This window comes from Episyrphus balteatus, chromosome 3 (assembly GCF_945859705.1).
Source record: "Episyrphus balteatus chromosome 3, idEpiBalt1.1, whole genome shotgun sequence".
Classification (NCBI taxonomy): domain Eukaryota; kingdom Metazoa; phylum Arthropoda; class Insecta; order Diptera; family Syrphidae; genus Episyrphus; species Episyrphus balteatus.
The window spans coordinates 54,024,360-54,037,633 of NC_079136.1; the positions used below are offsets into that span (position 1 = coordinate 54,024,360).

The 13,274-nt window shown below is 33.4% G+C and overlaps 2 protein-coding genes across 4 annotated transcripts in view; both read left to right on the forward strand.

The window, feature by feature from the left end:
• Positions 1 to 13,274, forward strand: part of LOC129917190 (tubulin polyglutamylase ttll-4) — a 54,265-nt gene that overhangs the window by 13,819 nt on the left and 27,172 nt on the right. The gene's annotated exons all lie outside the window — the stretch shown is intronic.
• Positions 741 to 12,025, forward strand: LOC129917189 (uncharacterized). The gene is made up of 2 exons (XM_055997576.1): positions 741 to 1,318; positions 5,537 to 12,025. The coding sequence occupies exon 2, from the start codon at positions 5,696 to 5,698 to the stop codon at positions 10,028 to 10,030; it is 4,335 nt and encodes a 1,444-aa protein (XP_055853551.1). The 5' UTR covers positions 741 to 1,318; positions 5,537 to 5,695; the 3' UTR covers positions 10,031 to 12,025.

Consider the following 13,274-nt stretch of genomic DNA (forward strand, 5'->3'; position numbering starts at 1 on the left):
AACACGACAGTATTTTTGACATTTTACTATTTTTATTTTCGTTTTATAAACGTTCCGCCAGTTTTTTTTTTTTAAATAATGGCAAGACGCCATACAAAATGAACCTGCTTATTCTTTGCCAATATTATGGCAAAGTGGTTTGACAGTTGTGTGCCAAAATTACTGGCAAATAGCCAGTCGTGTAAATCCGGCGTAACTAGAGCTCAAAAAATGGAACCCGGCTTAACGGCTCCAATTTGGATGATCTTCTTTTCAAACGTTGGTAATTAAAAATACGTTAACTTTTTTTGTGAAAATCTTTAAATCTGAAAAGAGGGTATAGAAAAGCTTAAGTCCTGGTTTGCGGGAGGTGTATTCCTGGTTAAATCCGCCATTTTGGAAAATACGAATTTATAAATTTCTCCCAAATAAGTTATTTGATCAAAGTTGTGGGCAATGTAATTATCTATTTTACTGAAAATAAGTAAGGTATTTATCGCACAAAGTTTTCAGCGACTGAATTGTTCATCAAACTCCTTGTATATGAAAAGCATAGAATGAATGAAGATGCTTGCGAAGTTGGCAAAAATGGGTCGCACATTTTTGCATTTATGACAAAAGTTGCTTTAAATATTGAAAAGCTTTTTATGTAAAAATTCTTAGAAAAATACTTTAGGGCTCTAACTACATTACAAGGTAAAAAAAAAGATCTAAAGAGATCCATAATTGCGAAATTATAGTGAATTTAATAGCCTGGGGTCGAACTACGGCATACGTACGTTAACGTACTGACGCTTTATGTCTCTATCATTTTCTTCTTATTAAATAGAGAGAGCAATAGTCAAAACGTTAACGATTTCGTTCGATTCGTGACGTATTTAGACCCCTGTTTTCACTAGAGGCCAAAGAGATAATTTCGTAAATGAGGTCAGTTCAGATTTAAAAATCATTTTTTTCCATAGAATTTGACATTTAAATGAGATAATTTTCGTAATTACCTCATTTGGGCTCTAGTAAAACTAGGCTATAAATGAACGTATTTAAAGAAAAAATTATCAACTTGGCATCACTGCAGTATGTTTCAGTTCCTCTTTGTTTTGCAACAAAAATGTTGGCTTCACTTTATTTTCTCAAACTGTTATAATTTTGTATGTTCTTTTCCATATTCTTTTGACACTTTGATTTTATAACAGAAACATTTTCTTCGGCATCGGTTTTCTTCATCTTCCGTGGTGTAATAAATATTAAAAAAATAAAACTTTTCTATTGAAATTAGATAATAAATTGCAATTTTATTGTCGAAATAAATTGTTTAAAATGTTTTATTAAAAACTTTGAGGTGTGTGGTAAAAGTTATTTCATCAATATTTTAGTTAGTGAACAGAAAATATGCTGGTTCTTTTTTTTTCATTCGTTGGGGTTGCTTTTTGTGCGATAAAATTGACACAAAATGTCGGTCAAATACTGAAATTGATTTTATTAAATTATTTTCATTTTAAAATATATTTTTTTGTTTTTATTTATTCTTTTGTTTAATTTAATGAAATTATCTTCAGGTTGTTATTAAAAAGGTGTGATTTTTAATAAATAAATAATTTTCTTTTATGCACCCATGGTTTTAGAGAGGTTATGCTCACCAAGGTGCGGGAAAATTGAGAAAAGGCTCCTTTTTGTACGTAAGAAAAATTAAAGGTTACCCAAGAGAATCATAACACTTTCAATTTCAGCATAGGGAACTCTTTTTTTTTGTGAACCCGGTTTTAAGTTAAGATATTTATGTATTTATAAAACCTGTGTGAAAGTTGTTGTCAGTAATTGATTTGCCCTTCGTGATGTTCATTTTAGGTTCATAACTACAACTAAATTTAGTACATATTTCAATTGGGTTGGTTATTTTGAGTTGAACAAAAGGTATCACATAAGCGTTTACAAATAAATCGGGAATGTTCGCTAATACCACAAAAAAAGCGGGCATTATTGTGTTGGCGATTTTGTTTCTTTTAAATTTGCATTGCAGAAACTAAACTGCATTAAAGATTAGGCTTGTGTCGTTCGCGATCGAACTAGTTCAATGAATAAGTTCATTTTATTGAACTAGTGAACTTAGTACACTTTACTTAGTTCAATTTAGTTCGCGATTAGCCAAGAAGATTTTTTCCAAAAAACTAAGTAGCAACCTAGAGCAGTCGTAATTATGACATGACAAAACAGCTTGTGCTCACCTTACACCATCATTTTTTTTATATATTCTTTGGGTGAAAATAAAATGTATAAATAATTTTCAAATTTGGTTCTTGTCTTATAATATACCGACGGACTTTTAAAGAATAGGGGTTCAGGAACCAAATTGCATATGAAACTGCATACAAGTCTTTGTCGAGCAAAATCGGTTTTTTTGCTCTACCTCAAGATTTACACTTGGGGAAACAAAATTTCATTTTTAACCATTTTTTAGCTATTTTCATAGTTGAAACCGGGATAACTATTTTAAAAAGTTAAAAATAGTTATTTGTGACTATTTTTTAATAGTCAATCAAAGTATTTTCCAAATTGACTATTAAATAGTCAATTTCAACTATTAAAATAGTTATTTGTGATTATTTAAATAGTCAGATGGGGGGAGGGGCTCCTATATACAATGCATTTTTTTACAGGGGGAGAAGAGGGGGGTGATATATCTCCCTCCGCTTACGGTAGAGGAAATTAGATCAAAAAACCGCTAAAAATGAAAAAAATTGTTATTAAATAGTTTTTTTTTTTTTAAATTTAGAATCGTTTTTTATACAATGTCCCAAAAGTAATATGCTGATAGGTCAAAATAAGGACTCCCGGAATATGGTAGCTTGCTCTCCCTGTTCATAATTGATTTTTGTTTCAATGAAAAATTAGTTAACCAATTTGAACAATAAATAATAATAATAATTATTTATAATAATAATTTCTTACTTTTATTTTTAGCAACACCTTGAAAATTAATGTTTGATTTGACACTGGATTTCTCGAAAATAGAGACATTTCTTTTAAAAGAATTAAACGAACAACAGGTTTAATTCTTTTTAAACAAAAGTCTCCATTTTGTAAGTCTTTTCTGTTCAAAAATAGTTATTCGCAAAATTTCATTGATTTCTGGAAAGTGACTATGCTAATAGTTACAAAATAACAATTTTTTTTCTCTGAGTGTAGACACAGGCAAAAGGCACATAGTCGCTTTTGCCAGTTTCAGCATGGTTTTGCATGTTTTTTTTTTTTTTGCTAAGATAACTTCCGTATTAAATTAAGCCGAAAAATCATCTTAATTTCTTGAATGTCCCAATTTAAAAGAAATCTACTAAATTTAAGCGGGAGTTCATCTTATATTTTATGTGGAAACATTGTAATAAAAAAGGTCGGTTTTTTAAGATGAAAATTCACATTAAAATTTAATGACGTTCACCTTAAATTTAACAAAGTTTATGGGGGATTTAAAGTGGGCAACGTCTTATTTTATGGTGCCCTCTTTTTCTCCGTTTATGATTCAGATTTAATGAAAGCTCGACAACTATATGAACAAAATTAAGAATTTTTATAACAAATAAATTGTTTATCTATAGTTTTTAAGTTGAATGCTTCAATTATACATAAATTTGAATACAGTTTGAAGAAAGTAATTTTGTTTTTTAATTCTAACAAAAATGGAGTGATTCAAATGAATTGAACTAAAATTAAGTAGTTCAGTTGTTTGTTTTGAACTAAATTCATTGATCACTCAAATAAACTAAAGTGCACAACTCTTATAACGATAAATATGTTAAGTGTGTTCCACTGCATTGCTTGACTTACAATTCAGTCGTTGCCTTTGCAAGGATTTTGTGCAATGCACTGCAGTTCTTCAGGTACTGATACTTGATAAAATGAGTACTTAAGTACCAGTAAACCCTACGGTGTATTTTTAAGTATTTAATTATTAAAATACTTAAGTACTTTAGAGCATTTGTGCAGCAGTAACAGTCAAGCCTATTCTTGCCTGTTCGGACACTGGCAGATCGTTTTTTTTTCCAAAGAATTCGCCGATTTGAAAAAATTATGCCTTTGGCGTTGACTGTTAAAATTTGCACATTGATTTTAAATACGATGTTTTAATGGTTGCATGATAGCTTATCGTCTTGTCTAAACTTTTTTTTGAAGTTCAAGGCATTGTTAATTTTCTGCTCTCCATTACGAGGTTCGTATATGGTCATTATACACAAGGGGGCGAGTTTGCCAAGATTTATAACTCCGTAATTAATGCAGAACACCTCCTGTTTTGTTAATATACTTCTTTCTTTGACTTAGTTGTACAAATGAAATATTGTATGCTTGTAAGTAATTTTTAGCTATTCGACAAGTAGTCCAGCAGTATCAAAGATTGTTGGCTGTCTTCGTCTATTAACAACGAGCACCAACTGACCATTCTTATCACGGCAGGATGGTAGATCGGTTCACCCCTTGGAATTATGTATGTCTCCAGCTTCTCTAAACTTTGTGGTGATTATAATATGTTCCATGAAATATTGAGTCGATAGGCAGTAGCATTCATGTAAACCCTTCCGATATTCTATGCAGAATTTCAAATGTTCGAATGTTAGGGGAAAATTGGAGGTTCTGAAAAGTATAAGGGTTATCCATATATACACTTCAATTTGAACCTCTTACTTGTCCGCCAAGTATTCTCTGCTCCGAGGAGTGTTGAAAATCTATGCTATCAAACCGAAGTTCCCAGCCTTTCTGTTAAATAAAAGGACTGATAAGTTTATTATGAGAGTGTGTGTCAACATCGGTATAACCTATGTACATTGCCAGTTAATGGTTTTTCCATGCTAGTTTGATGACACAAAGTATTAAAAACATGCGATGTTAATCCGTGATGTGAGTTGATAGTTCTTGTAACACACAACACATTTTTTTTTTTAATGTGGCCTTGCTTGGATCATGCTTCCTAACGGTCATACTCTTGTTAAAGAGCACAGTCAACATAAAATTTATAATTATACAGAACAATCTTCTTGTGTTGTTAATAATAGGAAGCGTCAAACGTTGGATTATAATTTGGTAAAAAAAAACAAAAACTGTATGTGCAAAATTGTGAACGTAATATAAAAGACTTTTCAGTCTAGAAGTACATTTTTAAAGAAATGTTTGGTAAAGTTTGAAATATTTATTCTTAAAATTGATTTGAAAAAAAAAACTTAGAAAATTTATAATATCCGGTGTAAGTCCACAAAAGTATTTCTCTGGCAATGGGTATTTTTTTAACAATTTGTTTATTGAACAATGGTAATTTTGTTTTGGCATGTAAAACGTAACCTAAATTTTATGTTTTTATATTGATACATGCCATCCAAACCACATTTTACATTATTGTTAAGAAATATCCTGTCTTTGTTAGCAATTGTTGTACTCTTCACCATTAACTTTTCAGTTAGTTTTTAAGATCTTTTCATATAAAATGTAATTTTTGCTGATTTTTTTTAAAGAAAAATAAACAACCTAAAATTCTTCACATAATCAAAAACAAATATTTTTTTCCATTCACTTCTAGTTGAACAAAAAAAAAAAGTCATTTTGAATTTTTAAGAAATCCGGATATAAACAAGGAACTCACTACTTATCCATCCTCCAATATTCTTAGCATTGTTCCAAATCATATCTTATTCGCTTTCCAATATTCTCTAAAAAGCACTCTCACAATAGCTGAAAAATGGCTAACCAAACCAAGGCACCTCCGTACCCAAAAGGTAATAATAAGTTTTCCGATGCAAAACTTCGCGATATCATACCAAACTTGCCAATCCAAGAATGCCTCAAAATCGAATATAAAGCCAAAGGAATTTGGTTTAGAATGATATCGAAGCGGGCCATTAATCGCTACAATTGCGAATGCTGTGGAGTAGAAAATTTAGGCCCTACACCAGTGCTCGACCATTTGCGGGGCAAGAAACATCGTTTAGCATTGCAAATTGCTGATAAGCTCTTTCATCCACAGTATACAGCTCCGCGGCCAACCAAGTCACCTGCACGTACACCGCTTCTTGATGCTTATTTGGCTTCTGATCCACCTCCAGTTAATGTAAATACTGATAAATCTTCAGCTATGAATGAATCCAAAAGTAAACCAAGTGGACCAAGGGTTACAAGTGCTCCAAATGCCGTACCGAAACCAAAACCAGGGCCAGCTTCTGCTCAAAAACCTAAGCCAGATGGCGGTACACAGGCAAAGTCTACTCCAGTTCAGAAACCAGGTCCTGCTAGTAGCAAAAAGCCAATAAATGCTGTAAATAATAAACCTTCAGACACTGTAAAGGCGGCCAAAGGATCTCCTGGTCCTGGAAAGCCTAACGAAACTGCTGCTGCCAAGGCTAACGAAACTTCTGCTATTGTTGCCAAGGCTAACGAAGCTTCTGCTACTGCTGTTAAGCCTGCTGATAGCAAGCCTACTGATAGTAAGTCTACTGTAAGTAAGCCTACTGATAGTAAGTCTACTGCTGACAACAAGTCTATTGATAGCAAGCCTAGCGAAGCTTCCGCTGCCGAAGCCAAGTCTAAAGAATCTGCTATTGAATCTAATAAAAAACCAGTTGATGGAAAAACTCAACCAGAAATTGTTATACTTGATGATGACGATGAGGATGTAGCAGACAATAAAAGGCCGCCACCTTCAAAACCTGCAGTTCAAGACACTGCTGTAGGTCGGGCAATTCCAGTTGCTGGAACGGCTGTACCAAAATCACAGCGATTTCCGCAACGCGGCCGAAATGTACAAGTGCCAGCTAACCCAATACCACCTGCAGATAGAGTTATTAATCCTGCAGCAGTTATAGCTCAATCAGCTGAGCTAGATGAAAATGATAAACCCCGTTACCAACAAAACCGTGTAATTATACCTTCGGTTAATAGAAAAAGAGGGCCAGAAAATCAGCAAGCAACACCTGCAGCTGAGCAACAACCAAACTTTTCTAAAAAGTCATTTTCACCTAAAATATCGTCAACCAATGAAATGGAGGGCATAATCGGTGTGGAATACGTTGTAAAGATCCTCAAGGTCTACAACGATCCCGATCCATTCTATGAGTGTTGCTTGTGCGAAGTGGTTCTCGATGGAATTGGTATGCAAACCCATTTACTGGGTTATAACCATCGCTTCAAGTACTTGGAGAAGCACTTTCCAACATGTTTCAATCAGTACAAAGAGCACTATGGCAATATCCAAGTGATGAGCATTGTTTTCGATCGTGTTGCTAAAGCTATTGAAGCCCATCATGGTAGGGAATTACCATACGAATGTCTGAGTGGAGAATTCCGTTCGAATCGACATGGAGTTATGACAACTGTTTACTCTTTTCGACATGCCTCAGAATATTCGGGGCCATCGTTTACAAACATTGTAGACGCAAAGCAAGTGGATGAGTTATATCAGAACAAAGTTATGTATCGTCCACCAAAGCCAGATCCAAAGCGTAAACCAACATTTGATACACGCATTGGTGCCCCGGCTGCAAAGAAGGGAAGAATTGATCGTGATCGTGAGCATGATCGTGATCGTGAACGTGAAAGAGATCGTGATCGTGAACGTGAAAGAGATCGTGATCGTGAACGCGAAAGAGATCGTGGCCGTGGCATGAATGGATCTTCTAGTCGGCGGGGACAGCGTGTGGAACAAGAGATAAGCACTCCAGTTGATGATGCAACTCATAAGCTATTGGTTGAGGAATTCCTCAACCAAACTCGAGGAAAGTCACGTTCACCTGTTCGTAATAATAGACGACGTAATAATAGATCGCGTTCACGATCACCTCTTCGATCGCAACCACGTAAACGATCTGTATCACCATTGCGTGAAGACGACATATGGCAAGCTTATCGACATCTTGTTGATCGCTCCAAAAATGAATTGGATGAAATGTATAAAGAATATCGCAAAGATCCCGAGAAGCATCCAATTTACGATGAAGAATGGCGTAAATTCTGGAAGCATCGTAAAGATCAATTGACTCGTGAAGGTCTCGATCACAGAAACTATGATTTCCAACCCGAATGGGTAAGATATTTTGCTGTGCGCATTGAAGAACTTTATGATGAAGCTGTAGAAGATATCAAGGTTAGTTCAAGAAGACGCTTGATATTGCCAATGACTAATGATGAGTTGCAAGATAAAAAATATCACGTCAAGACACCTCCGAAAGAAGTAGAACCTCAACCTCAACGATACCAACAACCAAAAGAAGAAGAACCAGCCAAAGTATCATTCACTGATAAGAAAACGTCAGTGGTAAGTGTGTTGAGACTGCTAACAGCTTTGGAAGACTATTTGGGAAGCTTGGGACCCAAAATTGTTGATTTGCTATCGCAAGCGCTTCTTGTAGAGAAAACCAATCCAAATGAAATTAATGAGATTATTTTGAATCTTGAGAACTGTACAATTCTTGAGACTGCTATGGAAAAATTGAAAGGTGTCTTGATTGCTGGACTATTAGAAGGTCCCAAAGTTAGGGCATTTAATAATGTCATAACAGAAACAGACAAGATTTTGAAAATTGCCTATAAAATAAGACGTGATAATCCTCAGCCTTTGATGAGCAAACCAGTTCCGAAGGTTTTACAACAAGATTTTCAACGAAAATCATTCTCGCCCCCTGCCACTGCACAGCAAATTAGAGGCAATGCAATGGGTGGAGCTAGTACTGGCGCTGCTGCTAGTTTGCTATCACAAATCGATAAGAAAGAATTGGCAACCAAACTAGCTGCAGCTCTGACAGCTCAAGGAAAAACAGATTTTAATCCAGAGCAATTACAGCAATTGATTGCTGTGTATTCGTTAATTGATAAAAAGAAGAGAGATTCAGTAGCTGCTTCAGATAAGCAGAAGATGACACTCTCAGATACATTGACAGCACTATTGAATCCATCGGCTGCTGGTAAGAGTGTCGATGTTGGTGGAAGCTTGGGACAGTTGTCTAATCGATTGGGAGGAGCAGACAGTGGTGGCGGCTCTAGAGGAGGAAACTTCTTGAATAGCAGTGAAAAAGTTGGAGCCATGAGTAATTCATCAATTACTAATTTTGTAAGCATGTTGAATAGGGATAATCATCAGACAAGCGGCGGCAGTGGAGGTGACTCTGAGATGTGGCAAAATTTACAAAATATTCAGAGTTCATTGCGTTTGCAAAATAATTCTTCGAATCCTACTGGCGGGGGGTTTGGAAATAATTCAGGAAATGTTGATCGTGGTTTTGGTAATAATAATTTGATGGGTGTTAGCGGAGGAGCTGGAAACTTTAATCGAGGCGGAGGAGGAGGTGGGTTTGGTGGTCAATCTGGAAATGACTTCAATCGAGGTGGTGGTAGTGGATTCACTGGAGGTAATCAAAATCAAAGTCAAAGTCAAGCTATGGATGATTTTGAGGCTGGTTTTCGTTCAGGTGTCAATAATTGCAATCCATCGAGAACGGGAGGAAATGATAATATGATGAGTGGAGGAAGAGGAGTGAATGATTTGTTGGGAACTGGAGGAAGAGTTGGAAGTGATATGATTAGTCGAGGAAGGATGGGAGGAGGAGGAGGAGGTGGAGGACCAGGTGGAGGACCAGGTGGTAACAACAATTTCTCTGGAGGAAATGGCGGTGGTGGAAATAATTTCCCTAACCGAATTGGAACAGGAGCGAACAACACCTTGGGCTTTTCAAGAACTAGTTTCCTAGGAGGAGGAGCTAACAATTTTTCTGGATTAAGCAACTTTTCTACATCAATTACACCTGGCCCTGCAAATAACAATTTCCAGAGAAGCACTATGGGTGGAACGGTCGGCGGCGGATTAGGAGGCGGTAACAATATGGCAGGAGGTAACTTCAATCGTGCTGGTGCCAATAGTGCTCAATCGAACTTTGGCAGCGTTGGCGGTGGTGGCGTTAACTTCAACAACCAACAAAATAGAAACAATTCTGGTGGTGGTCCAACTTTTGGATCAGCTCCAAATCAAAGGAATCAGGCGGGTCGCCCCAACAACAATATGGGTGGTTCAAATTGGAGAAATCAATGAAAGTAGATTTTTGTTTTTTCTTATTTCCACATAAAGTAATGTAAGATTTTATATTAAATTAAAACAAGAATATTATTATAAAACAAAAAAAAAACAAAAACAATATTTGACTTAGTTTTAAAAAACATCTTGTATGTAGTTCAACACAATATAATGTTCTCTTTTTATCACAAAGTAGTTATGGAAAGAATATCATTGATGATTATTTAACGAAAATTATATTTTTTAATACGATTGCCAGAATGTTTAAAAGCATTCAGTAACTAAATAATGTTTATTAAAAGATTTTACTTTTAGTCGTATTATTCATAAATAAACTTAACATTAAATTTAAATTTAACTTTAAACTTCAACATTACATTAAGTATTATGATTGTTTCAATCGACATTAATGTAAGAAATTAAAAACTTAAAATACAATAAAAATGTTTTGTATATTTTAATTTCATCATCAATAAAATAAAATAGATTTAATCATGCTAAGCTGATATACATAATATGAGAATAAACAATAAAAGAAATTTATTGGAATTTAAATGAATTAATTGAAACTTTTGTTTGCATTGTGTTTAATTTGAAAATTGTGTATAGGTAGTTTCTTATTTTGAAAGAACTTCAGTCTATAAAGTAGGTAAGTTTTCAGTATAAACTTTAAGTAACTAATTGTGTTGTGGTAGGCATGACAAGTTGAGCATTTTTTATTAAATTTCTATTGAAGCAATCAGTTTTGCTTGCTTTTTTCCTAATAGACCTTTACATTTTAACATTCAAGAAAAATAAGAAGCGATCATTGTACATTTTAAAAATCAACAATTTTTTTTTTAATAATCAACTAATTATTTGTAAATGTAAATTAATTTTAGATTTTTTTTTAGAAACAGTTGGTTTTCCACTTTTGTAAATTTGTATTAAGCAGTTAAAGTCGGTATCCTTCAAGCGATCATAACTTAAGAGCGCTTTTATGAGCTTGAAGAATTACAGCCTAAGTCATAGAAGTTTTTCTATTTTGTATTTCTATCATTTACGTATGTATTCATGTATTCATACATATGTTCATATGTAAGTATATAAAGTGTTTTTCAATACAAACGGAACTATTTTGAATTTTTAAAGTCGATACTTAATTTTGTGTTTTTAAAGTCAATACTAAAGTATGTAGTTTGATTATGTATAAAACGTTTAATTGCATCGAATATTATTTGATTTAATTTGCTTTGGTGAAAATGTGCCGCCCGATACCCGATATCTGTTCACAGAATGCACCAAAGTGTGAATTTTTTTCGGATTAAACGTATTTTTGATGAATAGAAACACCTAATTTGAAGCAGGTTGAGTTTTAAGCTTCTCTGGCAGATTCTTGAATTAAAACCGTTTTTGGGAGAATTATATTTTGTAAACAAACAAAATATGTAAATTTGATTAAGCGACAGAAAAATAGCACAATATTGAAAAGAAAACCATGCTATTCGCATTTCAGATATGCTTATTATATTTTTTTCTTTCGGTGTGTTCTTAAAATAAACTTATCGAGACAAAAAAAGTCTTAAAAATACCGTTATCTTGGTTAGTCATTTGCACTTATATAAAATTTGAACTCTCACTAGGAGACACAGAAATAGCAAAAATGTGCGATTCAAAGTTGTAAAAGAGAATGAATTTCATTGTTCATTTGACTTCGAAAAAAAATGAGACTTATTTTCAATTTTTACATTCAAAGAAAAAGTGCTTCTCAAATAGATTAAATGGTGTACAGTGCAATTGATTTAGTAAGTTCAAAAAGAAATTTAAACTTTGAAAATAAATTGCGCAGGCTTCCTCATTGCAGAACTTCCATACGAGTGGAACGATCAAATTGAGTACTGATCTTTACGTCATAGTGGTTAAGATTTGGCAAACAAAATTAAAACACTAAATCTCTGGGCCGAAATCAATGATACTTTACTCCACGAGATACCAGACATTAGTTGAAAGTTTATTAAAGAGAAGTTATGATTTCCATATCGTCGGTGAAACCAGAAAAGTGTGTAACTCCAAATTTTATGAAAATTAGATTTGAATGCCATCTGTTAGACAAACCTAATATCTACCGTTCCTTAAACTCAGAATTCCCTTAAAGTTCATAGTTTTTATTTTATTAGCAAATTAGAAAATGAAAACTTATACAAATGCCTTCAAACGATTTTGTTTTTTTACTCTCCTATAAAATTTGCTAAAATGGAGTTACACACTTTTCTGGTTTCACCGACGATATGTTGCTACTTACTAAAAAGTTGTTTTGAAATCAAAAATGTTCATGTTGCTGTTGAAAAACCCTTTATATATTAATTAATGTTAGAATTATTATTCTAAAATATAAAAAAAATTATAAATTGTGATAGTCAATTAATGACTAATTCAGTACATTGTTAATTATATTTAAAACTTCTTAAATACATATTTAGTAAATAATGTGAACGAAATATTACACAATTGAGTTTTGTTATTCATATAATCGAATTCTAAATCTGTAAGTAGCTTTTTTAAAAAAAAAAATATCAATTTTGTTTAGAGAGTACAGGCTGATGTGGAGTTATCAGTAACAAAGAGTGAATTTAACACGCAAAGAAGAGATTTAGAAGTGGAACTAATTTTATACCAAAGGCGTTCATCAACTATGACATAAAACGTGATAATTTCCTTATTAGCCAACCAGAAGGAAAAGGACAAAATATAAATTCTAACAGCAGTAGATTTCTAGCGTGAGAGGTAACCAACCGATCCATATCACTGTTAAAAGTAGGTTCATTCATAAGTGTTAAGAAATACGTTCAAATTCTGTCATATTTTGACATTATTTCCGAGAAGAAATTCACTAACAATGTAGTCCTTAATGATTTTGGAACTTAATTAAGTTGTTGGTTATTTGCTTTTAATTTACAAAAACAACCACTAAGCATAAAAATTAATAATTTATTGCTAATAATAAAATTTTCACCATTTCTGGTTTAGTTCTTCTTAACCCTTTGTTGCCCGGAGTAATTTTTTTCTCAAAAAAATAAAGAAAACATTGAAAAAACTTTAAATATTTCTTGAATGTCGCGCCAGAAAAAAATATATCCATTGCACTAGTAAATATCATTATATCAGTTAACTTCTGATCTAGGTAATTGCTGATATATTTAATTGGGATATAAAGTAAAAAAATAAAGTTTAAAAGGTGGTTTCTTATTGTAACCACCGGAAAACAAAGGGTTAAAGAACTAGT